The 18,358-nt window shown below is 40.8% G+C and overlaps 1 protein-coding gene across 8 annotated transcripts in view; it reads right to left on the bottom strand.

Annotated features, from left to right (window-relative positions):
* Window positions 1–18,358, bottom strand: part of TSNARE1 (t-SNARE domain containing 1) — a 444,328-nt gene that overhangs the window by 243,103 nt on the left and 182,867 nt on the right. For all 8 annotated transcript variants that reach the window (XM_072329111.1, XM_072329105.1, XM_072329113.1 and 5 more), the window contains 3 exons: window positions 9,661–9,751; window positions 6,673–6,747; window positions 4,889–4,945 (listed from right to left, as the gene is read on the bottom strand). In XM_072329111.1, the coding sequence (XP_072185212.1) occupies window positions 4,889–4,945; window positions 6,673–6,747; window positions 9,661–9,751 (223 nt within the window). The remainder of the gene's footprint in view (window positions 1–4,888; window positions 4,946–6,672; window positions 6,748–9,660; window positions 9,752–18,358) is intronic.

Below are 18,358 nucleotides of genomic sequence, written 5' to 3'. Positions count from 1 at the left end.
CTAAAAATTGCCAGGAAAGTTTCCTCTTTAAAAATAAAAATAAAAATAGTCCGTTCAGATTTTTTGATGTGGTCTCAGTTTAAAAGTCACTCCTCAGCTAAGGCAGAGCTTTGCTTCCCCTCTCCTGGTTCTTTTAACAGGTTACCCAAGGAGGTTGTGGTTGCCCCATCCCTGGAAGCTTTCAAAGCCAGGCTGGATGTGGCTCTGGGCAGCCTTGTCTGATGGTTGGCAACCCTGCACATATCAGGAGGGTTGAAACTGGATGATCATCGTGGTCCTTTTCAACCACTGGTCATTCTATTGTTCTGTAATTCTTTTGGGAAACTGGTCATAAAGTTAAAACAGTGAGAAATTCAGACTTCTTCTTCATTAAATGTGAAGGCAAAAAGCTACAGGGGGTCAGTTAAGATCTAGAAAAGATGGACGTGGCCTGAAGACATGTCACAGATGCAATGATAATGCACAGCATGGGTTATCCCAGCTAGGTACTGCCATAGGAAGGTACTTAGGAGCCCTAAGTTTTTTCGGTATAGTCTGACCTTTGGTTAAATATCACTTAAACTTAGAATTACAGAACCATCAAGGTTAGAAAACATCACCAGGATCATTAAGTCCAACCTCCTTCCCATCACCACCACACCCACTAAACCATGGTCCTAAACTTGTTTCAACTATGGGCATCATAACACATTCCTCTTTCAATGGGAAGGGGATGATGTGAAATAAAAAGTAATTAAAAAATAATTAAAAAGAAAGATTCCTTTAACCGCCTATGGATTTTCTGCCGGCTATCGTTTATTACTTCAATATTATGGATAATCTGCTCTGTGCTACTAGAACATTATCACAATTTATTATCCCAACTGTTGCCCTGTGGGATGGACTCATCCCAAGAGGATATGCAGCTGCCCAAACTCATCTACATCTGACTGTGCTGCCCTGGGCTCTTCATTACCATTTGGGGGTCAGATGCAAAAAAATACCTCCTTGTTCTACAGAGGACTTTTTGAATGGAAACAGGAATGAATGCTTTGCATCAAAGTCTATCTGTACAGTGGGAGAAGGTGGAGTAGGACTCCATGATCCTTATGGGTCCCATCCAACTGGAGATGTTCAATGATTCTGTGATTCAAGACATGTGTGCCCCATACACAGGCAGGAAACTAAAGCAATCATCCCAGGGTTGGTGTACCATCATATACACCACTATATCTGCTGCATGCCACATCAGCATTTCTCACACACACACACAGAGGAAAAGAATTGCTGCTCTTCAGGATTCTTCTGTTCACTCTCTTAATGAGACATCTGAGGTCTCATTCTGGCCACCTGGTAAATGTTTAAAACTGCTTTAGTTAGATTCAAGGGAAAGGGATTTTTTTGTCAATTAGTTACCACAACTCACTTTCAACAACGATCACTTAGCATTGTAAAAATTTGTGTCTTTCCATCTATAACCCAGCCATAGAACTGCATCGATCGGCCTACGCACAAATACATTCATACCAACATAAATTTGATTAAGAATTTATACAACGTCAGGCTTCAAGGAATTCTGGATCAATGCCTTTACTTTGCTTTTATAAATAAGTAAACTCAATTAAACATTTCTTACAGCAAACCACAATGGGCAGGAGAATCATTCTGCAGCTTCTCTTTCCGATTTTTACCTATTACATGGATTGTAGAAACTAATTACTCTCTAAAGGGAACTTACTAGAGTTTGTGTTAGCAAACACATCTCTCCCACCCATCAATGGAAGAGAGGAACTGCATGGATGCGTTGAAAGAATGCTATCTTCAAATATCTTATATTCTGTTGTAATAAATGCAGCATAAAGAAAATAAAACAAAGACCTGCAGGTAAGCAGTATTTAAATTAAGACTGGATCTGCACCAAAGTCAAGAAGCTGACCGTACAGTCTCACCAGACCCATAAATCAGGTCCCCTGAACATGCATAGTATTTTGCATTACCGTATAGGGTGTTAGCTTTAATGCTGTAATATATGCACATGGCGGTCAGGTTACAGCTGCTGTGGGAACTATAATTTCGCATGGTCTGACCAATCTGCAGCAGAAAAATACTAATAAGTAAAACAGTCACAGCGCTGCATTCCCTTCAGCACGTTTCTTATATCCAATTTCACTCTTATATTTGAAGGAACAAGAAAATAAGATACCAATAAAGCTGCAGAGGTATAAGAACCAGCTGAAATGGATGGGAATTATCCACCACCCTTTTCAAGCAGTTTGCATGAAACCTCGTGACTCCAAGCTAAGCAAGTGTAACTGCATGAAAATGGATGTGCTCTCAGGCACGGTAGATGCACAAACCACACTGTGAGAGTGTCTGCGCCTGGCAGACATGATGAGTTCATAAGCCCACCTCTGAGTCAGAAGCATCTCATCAAGGAGATATTACAACATACTTTTTCATAATGCACCAAAGCCAAACACTGGCATTCTCCTGCAAGTGACAGGTACAAGGAAAACCAATCTGCAGCTGAGCAAGTCTAACACATCTACTGTTGTTGCCTGATTGACATCAAGTTCTTAGTAATACAGTCTCCTAATGGGGAGGATTACTACCTATTTTAATGTACAAGAGTTTGTCCTACTCTTCCTCCAGCCTTCCTTTACTTTCAGTCCCACCATTATTTCCCTTCAGGATTTGTACCATTCTCACCCCTGCAACCCACTCCACTGACAGACTGTAGTCTAATGAAGATGGTTAAAAGCACAAGAAGCACTTTGATACACACAAAAAGGGTGGTTAGGTACTGGAATGGGCTCCCCAAGGAGGTGGTTGAATCGCCATCCCTGGATGTGTTTCAGAGCCGTTTGGATGTGGTACTCAGGGATATGATTTAGCAGAGGTTTGTTGTTGTGGTGTTGTTTTGTGGTTGTTTTTTAAGAGATAGGCTACTGGTTAGGCTGCGGTTGGACTTGATGATCTTCAAGGTCTTTTCCAACCTGAGTAATTCTATGATTCTATGATTCTATACATGACAAGAAAAAACACAGCAAAGTAACTGAAAACAAAGCCCCTACTCCCTGAGCTTAACCATCAAAATCAATGCCTGTTTGACATTCATGGGATTTGACCACAATTCAAGAATATGCTATTTGTGATCACACACAGTTCTAATGTCCAATACTCATCATCAATTGGGGGATGAAAATAAGGCATAACGTTTCTATAAATACATAGCTGAAAATCAACAAATCCAAAGGTGTCATTGGAAATGCCTGACAAGGGTATGGGAATACATTAGCACTTTGGCACACAGAGGCCTTAGTTTCATTGGCACTAACACTAAAAGCTAGCAAGTGACAACAAGGTCTGATGTAAATCATAACTGAATCATGAGAATCACAGAATTGTTTGAGTTGGACGAGACCTTTAAAAGTCATCTAGTCCAACTCCCTTGCAATGAACAGAGACACATATAGCTAGATACAGTTGCACAGAGCCTGGTCTAGCCTTAAAATCTATGTAATATTAAAGCACTGGTTCACTGACTCGCCCTAATGGTAGGGTCTTCAGTGACACCATCATCCTTCCTTATACAAAACAATATTACAACTGTTTCTTATAAACGTGTTAAAGAGGACATGGAAAACCATGGGGTAAGACCAGATAGGAAATGAAGATTCATTGGGAAAGCAGGAAATCTGTTAACTGCCCCTTTAAAAAAGCAAAGGCGAGAATATAAAAAATAACCAGCAAAATAAGGCACACAGTACGATTTTTTGGTACCATGCTATCAGTTGCAAACACCTAAAAGCTGTACTCTGTGCAAGACCTGAAAGGCCAATTTAATAACTGCTGGAATCACACTTCAGCAAACCGATTTCCTGGTATCAAACCCTTTGTGGAAATTCTCACGTGGAGATTTGTTATACACACACTTACATGTGTACTTTTATATGTATATGTATATATATATACATACACTCATATCTACACATAAACTTATTTGCACCCTTGTTATATACACACACAGGCATGTATATTTTATCATATATGTGCATACATACATACACATATGAACTGGAACATACGCTTAGAATTTAAACTCTTTGAAAAGGTGGATAACAGCAGAACTGGAAATGGTTTTAAGTTGAGGGAGGGAAGATTTAGGTTGGATATCAGGGGGAAGTTCTTTACTATGAGAGTGGTGAGGTTCTGGAACAGGCTGCCCAGAGAGGCTGGGGATGCCCCGTCCAAGGAGGTGTTCAAGGCCAGGTTGGATGGAACCCTGGGCAGCCTGGTCTAGTATTAGAGGTTGGTGGCCCTGCCTGTGGCATGGGGATTGGAGGTTCATGATCCTTGAGGTCCCTTCCAACTCAGGCCATTCTGTTACTCTGTGATACATCTATTATTTATTCATTGACAAACATCCTAATATATGTAAAAATCAGGGAAATGTAAATATACAATTGCTAACCACGGTGTAATGCAAATGAAGAACACAGGATTCATGATCCCTCTTAAACTGAGCACAGAGCTCTGATAAAAACCATCTCACTTCTTGCACTTGGAATGGGATTTCACTTAGCCTAGAAGACCAGTTCCTAGGGAAGAGTGTGCAGAACTGCTCTTTGATAAATTTCAGAACAGATAAAACCCTCAGTAAGAACAGAAGAACAGTCCCATGGGAACAGAAAGGAAGAAGGTGTTTAAACGGGTCTTATACATCTCTTCTTCCCCAGTCCTGTATCTTCCATCTGCAAAGATGTCACACACTATTATTTGAAAACCACAACACTGGCTTCAATGTAGGCATTGGGCGAGGAATATACTTCTCAGCATCATTAGTGGGATAGAAAACAGCCCTTTCTTAGAAACGTACTGTCACAGACACAAGCAAATGTGAACTTACCTGTTTGCTACTTCTCTGCCCAGTAGGAAGCAAAGCTTTCGATTTCTCTGCTATTTTCTGTAGAAAGGAAAAAGAATGAAATAATGGTTGAGAAAACACAATCCAAATACTTAGGGAAGAAGTCATAGGGAATTATTTCTTCTATTATTTAAGGAATAAGACAAAGAGAAAATTCTTATTATTTAGAAAAGAAAGTTTGTATAACCACATGGAAAAGTTTGGTCCCGGAGAATTAAAAGCTTCCAGAATGACAAGGTTATCAGAATTGAAACGTGTGTTTAAGAAATGACAGCTAGGACGTAGATAAGTAGCAATTTACCACTCAGATTGGTTTCCTGACGCAACTGGGCATTCACAAAACGCAGCGGCTAATTTTGGCACTTCAGAATTGATGACAGTTTATAAAAGAAAAAAAAGGCAGACATACATACAATTCAGATGGATTGCACTCGTGAACATTAAAAAAGTGCAAAAAAAGGTGTCCACATAAGGGGCTGGAAACCTTTACCTGAGTCCTTTCACTTTCTCTTTTAATGGGAATTAACTTTAAGTCCTTTCATTTAAAGCCCCCACACTTGGGTTTATGGGTAGAACAGAAAGAGTTAATAGTTGTAGAGAAAATGAAATGATATTATGGTATATGCGTGCTTTTGAAGAGCAATTTTAGGCACTTACTAAAACATTTTTTAAAACCACAGCCAGCAAGTATTGGAGAATCAATCAGAGCAGAATGGTTCTAATAGAGAAACTGTTTCCAGCCAGATTTCTTTACACCAGTATAATTCCAGTATATTCTTCACAGGTGTTGCAAGCACGGATAAAACTGACTACAGTAGTAGGAGAGATCATGTAGGTTATATTTCTACAGAATTCAATTAATCCAGATATATGTTCAAATTTGTTATATGCAGGTAGCAGCAGAGGAGAGAGAAGTGCTTTGAGGATGGTAAATTTAAATTGTTACTACAGTGTTTAAAAGCAAAGCAAATCTGCAGAGTCTCCCCAGGGTAAAGTGAAAGAGCAAGATGCAAACGGAAGATCTAGAGTTCAGCATTTGTTTGTTTTATTAAACAGGTTGATCTCCCTGACAGGTCCAACCCACAGGATGGGTAGAAAGCTTCTGGCAGAGGCATGGTGAACAGCAGAGCCATATAGTGGGCTAACAATTAAGCTGAATAGCAATGTTGCCTGTACATTATTTGCAACAGGGGTGAAGGGGACATTGTCCAGTTAATCATTGTTCTCTCAATGAGTGGAGAAACACCAAAAAAGTCATGGCTAAGGCAGGGGTACCACTGAATGTCCATGAGATACACAATGACACACTTTTGCTTTTCTCTTCTGTCACTGTTGCTCAGCATAGAATCATAGAACCACAGGGTAACCCAAGTCAGAAGGAACCCAGGTTCAGGTGCAGAACTATTTCCTAATACCCATCTGGCCCTCCCTTAACACAGCTCCCTCATGAAGAAGCTGTAGGCCACCATGAAAGCTTTCCTCAGCCTGCTCTGCCCTGGGCCGAACAAAGAAAGGGATCTCAGCTGCCCCTCATCTATCTTGCCTGTCCAGATCCTTCCTCATCTTTGCAGCCCTCCTTTTGTTGCTTTGGAGTTGGAAGGGACCTTTAAAGGTCATCTAGTCCAACTCCCCTGCAATGAAAAGGGACACCCATTGAGATGAGATGAGCCACATGTCCCATGCTCCCAGCAGTCACATTAGCACCCGCTAACATATGGCGTTCCCAAATACACACACTGAAAGGTAAAAACATGAGAGCCCCTCACCTTCTGCACAGCTCCGTATCTTTGGATGGCATCAGACAGCTGGTTCTTCAGTCTATCCAGCTGAAGTCGTTCTTGCTGTGTTGGGAGAACAAAGACCGGGTTAGCAAGAGCTAATTCAAGTAGGTGACTCTGTCTTGGGGGTCTGGAGAAGCAATTATTACTGAGTGAGGACAGGACCAGGACAGCTGACCTAAACTGGCCAAATGGATATTCCATACCATATGACCATGAAAAGAAATTGTAAACTCATGGGTTTTGGCTAGGGCCAGCACTGCCCAATGTCTGACTGGGCGCTGGTTGACAAGAGAGGAGCACTTGCTTTGTGCATCACTTGTTTTGTAAATATAAATATGCATTCACACATACATAAGTACATTATACATATAGATATTATTATTATTACCGTTATTTCTTTCTTCCTTTTCTGTCTTAGTAAATTAGTCTTATCTCAACCTATGAGTTCTCTCTTTTTTTTTAATCCCGATTCTCTCCCCAGTCCCAATGGGAGAAGGGATGAAAGCAAAAGGCCATGTGGTGCTGAGTTGCTTGCAGGGTTAAACCACAACATTCAGACAACCGCTTAAGAATGCAAAAGTGTATTTTGTAAAGGATAGGATAAACAGGTTTAATTTTTAATGGGAGCATTTTCATACAGAAGAATATTCCCAGTCTTGTAGTTCATCATCCGAAGATTTAAAACCATTTTTAGAACAGGGTAAATATCATTATTCCCACTCCACCAATAAAGGCCTATAAACTTTGTTACTTACGCAAAATAAGACAAGACAGACACCCTGGAGAGCTGATCTAATGGCCCAGCACTCATTCTACAGAAGCACGGAATCCAGATAGGCCTCTCTATTTAAGCCCTTTGAGATTACTTTAAAAGGAAGCCCTAAAATAACCATGTGCTATTTTACATCAATCTCCTGCCTTGTCTCACACTGATCCCCTTACATCAGTATCTTTGCTCCTGAAATACTATCAGTTTGCTCAGTCATGCATTCCGACTCCAATAGCTCCAGCAGCAACTGGAGCTTCAAGGGAAGTCAGAGGAACTCCCACTGTGCACCTTGCTGGCTGTGCATTATGGCTGGAAAACAAGGAGGGAAAAGGATATATATATATATTTTGTCCATGGCTGCATACAAAGCAATACACAGAATAATGAGTTGAGAAAGGTCTGATTAGAAAGCTCTAAATTAGTTGAATTATTTTCAAACTGAGAAATTTTATGGGAGGAAAGTTTGAACTGCTACCGAGATCCCTAGTAGAGACTTGCCAACGCAGCAGTTGATACCCAACACAATCATTAATTCTATATAAGGGAGAAGGGCTTCAGGCTTTATATCAAAATTTGTACATTTAATTACTTGAACTGCAAACTGTTGGAAAAGAAGAGTTAAAAATAATAAAATCTGTTAAATGAATTGACCAGGGAGTAGAAAAAGTTATTAGGTGATGCCAGCAGAGAGAGGCAAGTTTATTTCTCATATCACTAAAATTGTTTATGTGTCGATTTCCTTCTGGTCTTAAATATTCTCCCTTTAACTTAGCAATTTTTCTCCACATGACAGTAAAAGCTGTTCTGCTGACACTTTCCACTGGACACAACACTGACTTCAAAGGCTAATACTGACGTTTCTGTATGACACTCTAATTGGCTTTAACATGACCTTGCCTGATTTCCCTTTGGACCCAATTTATGTCACAAAAATGGCGCCCAGAACTCTATACCTCCAAGAAGAAAACTTCTGTTTCATCAAGGTCTAATGCACTTATTTTCAGAGTGAGCAAGGAAAAAATATCAGCCTTGTAATCCACCATTAAGCAAAGAAACATGCTAATAAGCATCAAGTATTAACGCCGATGCCTACATAAGGTTGATGCCAATAAATGGAAAAGTCATTTTGGGGTCATTTCTCAGGTGCCTGTTTGCAAATGACTAAAATCTGGACTGATAAAGGCACTTGGACAAAGTTCAATTATATTTTCTTCAATTGTGTTTCTTTCAGGTAGAAGGAAGCTGAGAATAGAATTGTATTACAGTATTTTGGAGAAGGGCAGGAAGTGAGTGAAGATTAACATCAATTCGGGTAAATTTCTGACCCAGAAAATACATGGATCCTTCAATTGAGAACATAAGAGAAAACTGCTCAGCTTAGTCAAGGAGAAAACGTCTTCATTCTTATTTGCTGAGTCACCTGCTATAAAGGTGAAACTTCTCAACTCTCACATCTGGAGTTTGCTCCCCAGGATTCCATATGTTAAGCTGCTGCTCCTCCAGGCAGGTCAAATTCAACAGGAATGTATGGGGTTCTAAAAATCTTTCTGGAAAGGTCAGGAATTATTTGATTGCCCAGTCCTTGCCACTGGGAATCAGGGAACGGGAGACACTCCTACTCCTTTGACAAAGATGTTCATGTGAGTTGAACTGACTGATGATAGAAGACCAGCGTGTCCACACAACAGATGGAACTGCTGAAGGGTAGATACAAAGTTTGGCTCTGATCTGGCCACAGACTGCAAATATCTGTCCCCACCACTGCCTTCTTTGAATGAATGCCATATCCAAACACTGCACTGCCCTGTTCTTTCTGGACTTCTGAGAACATTTATAAATTCATCTGCACCAAGTGCATCTACTGCACTACTGAGTCTTTAATCAACTCCAAACTCATGTAGAGATGGGTAATTTCTGTACTTTCATCCATACTATATGAGACCATCAGATAGGTGTGAGCTAATCTCTGTTAGAAAATCATTGCTTTCCAATTCCACATGGTCCAGGTTTTGGGAGAAGAATGGGTTGCTGAAGCTTTTTCCAATAGAAACACAAGCCAAGCTTATTGTGTAACAGTAAAGAAAGCTGCAACAAGACATGGGGTTCAACAGCTTTAAAGCATTCGCTACCCACTTCTTTTTTCTTTAGTCCACCCTCCACAAGCCCCAGCACTCTCTCCCAACAGCATCTTGAATGACACATACCCTGGATGAGCCTCTGACAACCTCAGACAGCTGCTTGATGGCTTTGGTGCTGGTCGTGATGGTTTTATTAGTCTCTTGCTGGGTTGCGTGCCTGCAGAAGAGGAGAGACGATGTGAAATGCAATTGAAATTAATTGCATAATGAGATACTGACAGAGCATCATCAAACTGCAGAGCAGTTGAAACAAGACTACACAGATCACATGGAGCCTCAACAGGACCATGCAAGTCTTGAGTCCTGAGTAGCAATAACAGGGCTGTAGGAACTCCCAGCAAGGAGCTGCTCAAAACATCCCCCTCAAATCAGCAAAAAGAAAATGGCTGTAGAACTACAAAGTCAATAAGAAAAGACAAAGTGGGGGTCTGGCAGGTAGCCGAGCCATCACACAAGTATTGCAACTGAAACTGTAAAAATAAGGGTTACATAGGGAAGAGAGATGGAATGGGTAAGTTGTTTGATGGCTTGCCTTGAAAACAGTGGTTGCTTGGGAGAGAAAGAGGCAGATGTTGAGTAGGACAGACTTCCTTATTATGGTCACCTCCCTGCTAATGACACAGTATCCCCAAAGAAGCACTGTCAAAGCATATAGGAATATCAAAGAGCTAAAACCTGCAGGCAGCAAGCCACAGGAGTTGCAATTTCCCCTCCCTTTTGCACTTCAAATTCCACTACAATATTTCTTGTAAGCTGGTTGCTGGCATCTCTGGTCAGGACCAAACAAAGCAGGGGGAAAGTGATGTAAGTGCTGCCCAAAGGGATTTAGCTCAGCCCAGTGGTTCCCAAGCATTATAAGGTCAGTGGGGTATTTATAGCCCCTAAACTTCCCCAGGGATAACTTAAAACCTTTCTTTTTTGAAGAAAGGGGCGGTTTTCAATTATATTTCAATCAAAAACTCAGGAAAGGATCAAAAAACACTTAAAGAAAATGATCTTTTTTCTTCCTTAGAGGACATCTTTAAGTCATAGCTGTAGTGAAAAACTCATTTGTCAGCTACTCTTTTTCAGTCAGCAGGATGTGGAGTGAATGGAAGCTCTCTGATTACAAAAATAATAAGATCATAGAATCATAGAATCATAAAATCACCAAGGCTGGAAAAGACCTAAAAGATCATCCAGTCCAACCGTTCACCTATTGCCAATAGCTCCCACTAACCCATGTCCCTCAACACAACATCCAGTCGCTCCTTGAACACCCCGAGGGTCTGTGACTCCTCCATGGCTCATTAGGACCCTTCTGTCCTGAAAACCCAGGGCATGTCTCAACCTTTTAGCTTCTTCCATTGGTGAGGCATTGGAACAGGCTGCTCAAGGAGGTGGTGGAGTCACCACTGCTGAATTTTATCAACAAAAGGGCAGATGCAGCACTGAGGACATGGTTATTGGGCATGGTAGGGATAGGCTGATGGTTGGACTAGATGATCTTAGCGGTCTTTTCAAACTTTAATGATTCTATGAGTCCTGATGCTCTGATAGAGCTGATGGATACTATCTCTTTTAAGACACAGAATCATAGAATTACTCAGGTTGAAAAAGACCTTGAAGATCATCAAGTCCAACCACAGTCTAAGCATATTACCCTACCTCTAACAATCCTCTGCTAAATCATATCTCTGAGTACTGCATCCAAATGGCTCTAAACACATCCAGGGACAGGGACTCAACCACCTCCCTGGGGAGCCTATTCCAGTGTTTAACTACCCTTTCTGTAAAGAAGTGTTTCCTAAGTGTTTCCTTCCTTGACATATTTCAATGTTTTCCCTATCTCCTTCGAGGAACAAGCACAGCCCCAAGAACAGCCCTTACCTATCACAACTTCAACTACAAATACATTATGCCTTATCAGTAAGTACTGGGACAGAGTAGACAGACCAAGAACTGCAACATTCATTGCCATAGGAAAATTCAGATGTTTTCATCCACAAAATCAAGTTCTTTGCACAGACAGAACAGGTGGGAAAACTTCTTGGATAAAAGTACACTGACTTTATGCATTGGACCTATGCAGTAAACAAGCAAATGTTCAGTGTACCACAAAGATGGCATCTCTTAGGTGTAGAACAGTAATTCAGACGTATGTTAAGGGTTGAACATGTGCAGAGAAGGCATAGATCCTTTGGCACCACAGAGGAAAGAAAAACAATCTACTACAAAGACAAGATTAGATCAGATAGCTAGTTTTTCTGAGCTCTCCTCAGTTAAATTAAGATAACATTTCTGCATCCATTCATCAAAATGCATTTGTTTATGATCGTGTGGACCACAACACAGGCTGACTAATTACATTACCTTCAATTTGAGATAGATGAGGTCGTTATCTGCCACAGTCAGGTATTCCACACCACCATCATAAGAGAGGGAGCTGGGAATTGAATCCTGTTCCATCACCTGCCCCGAGGACTAAACAATTAGACTCAGCTCTAATCTTTTAATCAAGTAAATCTTGCCACCAACTGCATGAATTCCGTAAGGAGACATCTCAAGACAGAGCCTTTCATAATGCTGGAGTTGACGTCCAGTTATTTTGCAGACCTCATTAAATTATCTGCCCGCTGAACACGTCAGGGATTTACGTACCAGCAATTACTGATCCTCAAAGTAAAATGGTATGTTCAGCTTATGCGTCTGATCCAGCCCAATTTCCAAAGCCAAAAAGAATCCCCTGCATTCGTATTCTAATGTAAATTTGATGTTAGATACCTTATGTAACAAATCCACACATCACATAAACTTTGCAGAGAGCTGCTAAGAAAAAAAAACAAGTAAGGGAGTAAAAAAAAATATAAGTTCTGCTTTCCACCACTTAATTCAAAATGCACTTTAACTAACACACTGGTGCTTGACTTTAGCAGTTCCCACTATGCTGCCAGCACAATTAACTTATTCTTCAGCCTCACAGATATGCTCAGGAATCAGACACTGATTATATTTAATTTACATTAAATGCTATTAAGATCTTCAATAAAAATAGGGCCTTGATGCTCCTCTCCCTGCAGGATTTGATTTTAACACATAATGGTAACAAGATATGTCACTATTATTATTATTGCTATTATTATTAGCTTTTGTTATATTCTTCTCCCCTCACAAGCGTGGAAGGTAATTAAAGGGATATCTCTGATGAACAGAATTTGCTTCTGAAAAAGTCCTCCATACAACAGCAAGTAAAACAGTCTAAAGACATACAGAATACCTAAAATACAATCTTTGTAATGGACTTACCCTGCTACGGCAGTACTGTAAAAATCTGCACTTCAAGAATGGAAAAGAAAAGGGCATCTCTTAGAAAGAATAACACCTCTTGCTGTGCATTTCTGTATGCACAGAGATTGCAAAGACAACACACTAAATAATACAAGAGATGTCACACTGCTGCCTGAGCGTTTCCTACGGCTGCTGTTTTCTTTACCAGGAAACTATGGTCCACCAAATCCACAATCTCCAGCACGCAGCTGCTTACAGTATGTTTTTTGAATGATCGCATCTGTAATTAATTTATCCAGTTTTAAAATGGGCATAGTGAAGATGCAGATGCAGTGACAGCTGCTTCCCTTCTCTGCGGTGACAGACTGAAGGAAAGATAAACACCATCACTCCCAGCATCCCCCTCATTTGTCCTTCTTTCCCCCAGCTTTGATTGCATAGCAAGATGCCATATGACATGGGACATAACTCAGGCCAGTGTGAGTCACCTGTCCTGGTTCTGTCCCCTCCTGTCACCTGGTAGGGCACCGAGGAGCTCAGCCACTCCTCACAGTAATACTTGATCCCGAATAGCTTTGTTTTCTTTTCCCATAAGGAAATGGAAACTGTAAATATCCACATACAAATCATTAGATTTAGCATCTTCTTTGGCACAGCATTGCAATGGAGAAAGCAATTATGAGATGGGTGGTCAAGTAGGTTTGGGTACAGATATGCTAGGGAGAACAACATACTTTAAGCCATTCACTTGCCTTCTGCACAACAGCTATAGTTACCACCACTGCAGTTTGTCTTGTGCAGAGCAATGGGCAGCACAATCTGTGGCTCAAGCAGAAGCAGGTTAAGTATCTGCATGTGAGTATATTCCATAGCTTTGAGAGGCATAATTACGTAAGGGTGCAACAAGCATGCATAAGGATATTATTCACATTGTAAGACTTCAGTCAATCTGGTGTCCATCATACTTTGTATTTTCCAAATAAAGCTGGACTTTGTGACTGACTGTGGAACCTGATGATAAACCACATCGAACTCTGAAGGTATTCGTATAAAACTTAATGCATTAGCCATAGGGACAGCTAGCAAGGAGTACTTCTCAACCCTGAAGGCTGTGATTCTTCTCTCTCCACCTAGCCAAAGTGTTTAACTTCAGAGCAAAGCCAATGGAGGTCCTTCATGGTCTGTGTAGGGGGGACCCCCATGGATGCTGCAGGGAAGCCTACCCTACAGCAGAAATCTACATCGTTTAGGTGTCTCCAGCACAGCTGGGCTGATCCTACAGCAGAACTAAGGATATTTCATAGAATCACAGAATCATGGAATGGCTTAGATTGGAAGGGACCTCAAAGACCATCACATTCCAGTCCTCCTGCTTCAGGCATGGCTTCCAACCACTAAATCAGGCACCAGATTAGGCTACTCAAGGCCCCATCCAACTTGGCAATTTGCAGGCTTGATGTGTCCAACACTTAGGTTAGCAAACAGTTTGCAATAGGATGGAAAGATATGCTGGCTTACATTGCTATAATTCTGCCCAGAGACAACACTGTGCCTCATCCCCTGGGGCTGAAAGTAGAAAGGGATGGAAGCAGTGGGTATCTCTCATCTCTGAGTATTTACTGCACAGGTAAACAAAGCAGAAAGATGAGCTAGAAGGAATACTTGCTTTACCAAGTCTTAAACTATCTTTATTACCGTATTGTTAAAGCCACCAAAGGAAGAAAAGCTAAATCTATTTGTTCAGTCTTCACAGTGATGCTCAAACCTTTTTTTTTCCCCCCTTTCTTTTATAGGAATTGCTGCTGCATGTTGAGGAAGCATTTACAACAGACTAAAATAAGAGCTCTAATTCTGTTCTGTCAGCAAACCCCTTTGCATAGGTGTAAATCAGACAGCCAAGTAAAAGCCAGGAGAAAAACGGACTGCTACTTCCAAGATTCAAGCGACACAATCTTCTATAATAAAAGAGTCATAGATTTCCAATTTGCTTGTCATTTCAAAGTATTAGGAGATGGCGGTCCTCTCATTTTTCTTCAGGGAGCATAGGGGATGGTCTGTGGTTGTGTGGGAAAAGAAGGGGTATTTCACCTGGCACTGTGTCACCTCTGGAGATGAACATGGCTATAGGTTAGCAGCTACTTTATCCGAAGATTCTGAACGAAGACATATTGCTTGTAGTCAGATGGAAGCCTTCACAGATTTCATCACAGAAATGAAATTCAGAAAACCCTAGTACAAACCTGAACGGTTTTTGGGTTGTTTGTTACATTGCCTCTTCAAAAAAAGAATTAAAAATTACAAAGCAATTCAGATGAAAGCATGGAGAATACTGTATCGAATCAAAGCAGCTCCCCTAGTGAATTTCTCCATCAGTCATAGAATCATTAAGGTTGGAAAAGACCTCCAGGATCACCTGGTCCAACCATTCACCTACCACCAATATTACCCACAAAACCATGTTCCTAAGTACTATATCTGACTGGTTCTTGAACACCACTAGCAGTGGTGATTCCACCACTTCCCTGAGTATTCCATTCCAATGCCAGACCACTGTTTCAGAGAAGGTCTTCCTTACATCTAATCTGAACCAGTCCTGGCACAACTTGAGGCCTTGTTCTACTGCTAGTTCTATTCCCAGTTACCTGGGAGAAGAGGCCAGCTGTTGCAAGCTGCTACTCATTTACCCATTGCCAAGAATTCAGGGTTGTATTTTTCAACTAAACCACATTCAGGACATCACATAAAGCCCTCTCTTAACAGCACATCACCTACAGATTAGATCAGAATTGCCAGACTAAATGTATCTGGTCATAACTGATAGCTCAGATGGGATTCAAAGCAGGACCTCACTGAACCAGCTAAACATCAGCTCTGTCACTAGTCACCTCTCAAGTGACTTCTTCTCTCACCCAGATTATTCCCAAGTCAAGTTTTAATTTTCAGAGTTTCACTGTATTTCCTAATAAAAGAGTCCCTTGGAACCTTCGTAAACGCCTCGCCAGAAGTGAGCTATATTACACCACCCTCTCATTACCCACTAAGCCTCTTAGCTTATCAGTGGCAGAAATTAATTTAATTTGCCATAATTTCATTTTTATGAACCCTAGTGCCTACTGATCACCACAGTCATTCTTTTTCCTCTGTGTGCTAATAAACCGAGTGCTTTTTATTCAACTGCTCTTCCAACTTACGTTGTACTGGAGCAGCCCATCATCCTGCACTGCATTTAAGCAAAAAGCAAGCAGGTCCCTCTGTTCCCAGTCTAAGGAACTCACCTGCCCTCTTTGATCTCTTAATATTCACCATTCTCTCTGGTATTGCCCGAGTAAACTTTTTAGCACCCAAGACTAAATGTTCTCTGATCATGACTGTTCTGATGGCCTTGCTGGTGCTAATTCTGTTGTGAATTTTGCATTTCTGTATTAATGGTTCAATGCCAGTGATGGAATGGTTAGGAAGATGTATCCTTGCAGCAGTTCTTAGTGGCAGAAGGCAGAGGTGGCTGTTACAAATCCAGAAAGCAACATAAAGCCCATATACAGTTGTTAAGATGCCTTTCTTCCCATAATTTACTGCATCTCTTTGTGGAAGCTTGGATAAGAGCTGTCATTCCATCTCTTTTCAGAAGCATTATGCCCATCTGAGACTCGAGTTTGTTTCATTCTCACCCATGCAGCAGGAGTTAATGCAGTCATATGACTCACAGGGAGAACACCATGCTGGTTGAGTCCTCCACACCATCCACAAAGACAGAAAACATTTCATATACAGCATAGGAGTGTTAGAAACAGTCCTTCCCTGAAATCTGCAGAGGACTAGATGTTGTCTTACATTTCTAACTCTCAAATTGTTCTGTAAACGTTACATACTTTGACTCCAATTTATGCAAACTTCCTGTTACAAGTTGCTTTCTGCAGAGTGCGGGCTAAAAGCCACAGACATTAAAAACAATATACTGACTCCCACGGACTTCATGCAGACAAAAGAGCGAACTGTTCTATCTCCTTAAATACGTTTTCTCATATTATATTCTACTGCAGACATTAGCTTCTATTTGTAGGAAAAGAATCAGAAAGAGAAGAAGTCGGTGTATCCCTATTTAGGTATTACTCAGCCAAAAACCCCCAGGGAAGTACAGACCAGTCAGCCTCTCTTTTGTACTTGGGAAGATTATGGAACAGATCCTCTTAAATGAAAGAGAGGTGATAAGGGTTAATTTGCATGACTTCACCAAGGGCCGCTCATGCCTGAATCGGTCTAGAAGAGAAGATAACATTTCTCTTGCAACACGCTAACACCAGGCTCCACACCAGTTTGAAGATCATGGAGCACATTGCCAACCTTGTGTGGACTGTCCTATCACACCCACTGTGTAGTCCAGATTTGGCACCTTTAGATTTCCATCTGTTCAAGTCAATGAAAGATGGATTGTGTAGACATTGTTCTTTTAGCAACAATGCTGTCACAACAGCTGTGAAACAGTGGGTCACCTCTGCTCTGAGCACCCTGATCTAGCTGTAGGTGTCTGTGTTCATTGCAGGGGAGCTGGACTAAACAATTTTCAATGATCTCTTCCAACTCAAAACAATCCAGTGCAACATCACCCCTTCCTTAAGCTACAGTTTCTATACCAATGTCCATATCAGTGTGTGCGCTTAATGCTCCTATGAATTCCAGCTGATTAAGTTATTTGGATGGATTTGATGAGAGATTCTGGGTGTACAAGCATGGATGAACATGTCCTACACACAGACATGTATGTAGGAAAGACGTGGATAAATGGACTACAGATAAATTGCCCTGCAGATTAATTTAGCCTATTATCCTACCCACACTTGCTCTCTTGGGCTTAGCATTTAACGTGGCTGTAATACTTGGTACAGCACTATGAAAAGTAAAGATGAAGGGCACTCTACTGATGTGAATGAGTGATCGATTGCTTTAGCTCTCCTTGAGAAAATACACTGAAACCATCATTAATAAAAAGAGCTGGTGCCTTCTACCTCAGAGTACGAAAACTCTCAGTGAAGGCATGTGGATCTTTTGAGGTATATTCTGCTTTTTTTTAATAGATGCTTTTGCTTTTTCCTATGTTTTCTTGACACACATTCACAGAAAATATGAGAGAAGGGAAGAAATCACACCATTTTCTGAAATACAGGCATTTTCACCCCAGAAAAGTCATGTTTCATTTAAGGAGAGACAACCTTGTTTGAGAGCAAGCCATTTTAATTGAAAAATGAAACCACTTCACTCAAACAACTGTGAAGTGTTTTGTTATTTTGTGAAGTGAGCAAGAAATCTACGGCAAACGAACAGCTCAAGAGACCTTTCATCTTGCTCTTATTATTATTTGTGTTTTTCCAGTTAGAGGTATTAAAGCACAAGCACACCTATACGTAGAGTTAAATTAAGCAATGTGCCTAAACCTAATTCTTCGATCAGGTTTTAAATGAGAAAGAAAAGGCATTAGCAGTGATTGTACCACTGAAATTGT

This window comes from Excalfactoria chinensis, chromosome 2 (genome assembly GCF_039878825.1).
Source record: "Excalfactoria chinensis isolate bCotChi1 chromosome 2, bCotChi1.hap2, whole genome shotgun sequence".
NCBI classification, from domain to species: Eukaryota; Metazoa; Chordata; class Aves; order Galliformes; family Phasianidae; genus Excalfactoria; species Excalfactoria chinensis.
Note: the sequence above shows the minus strand (reverse complement) of the source record. Positions and strands in the feature narration are given on the sequence as shown.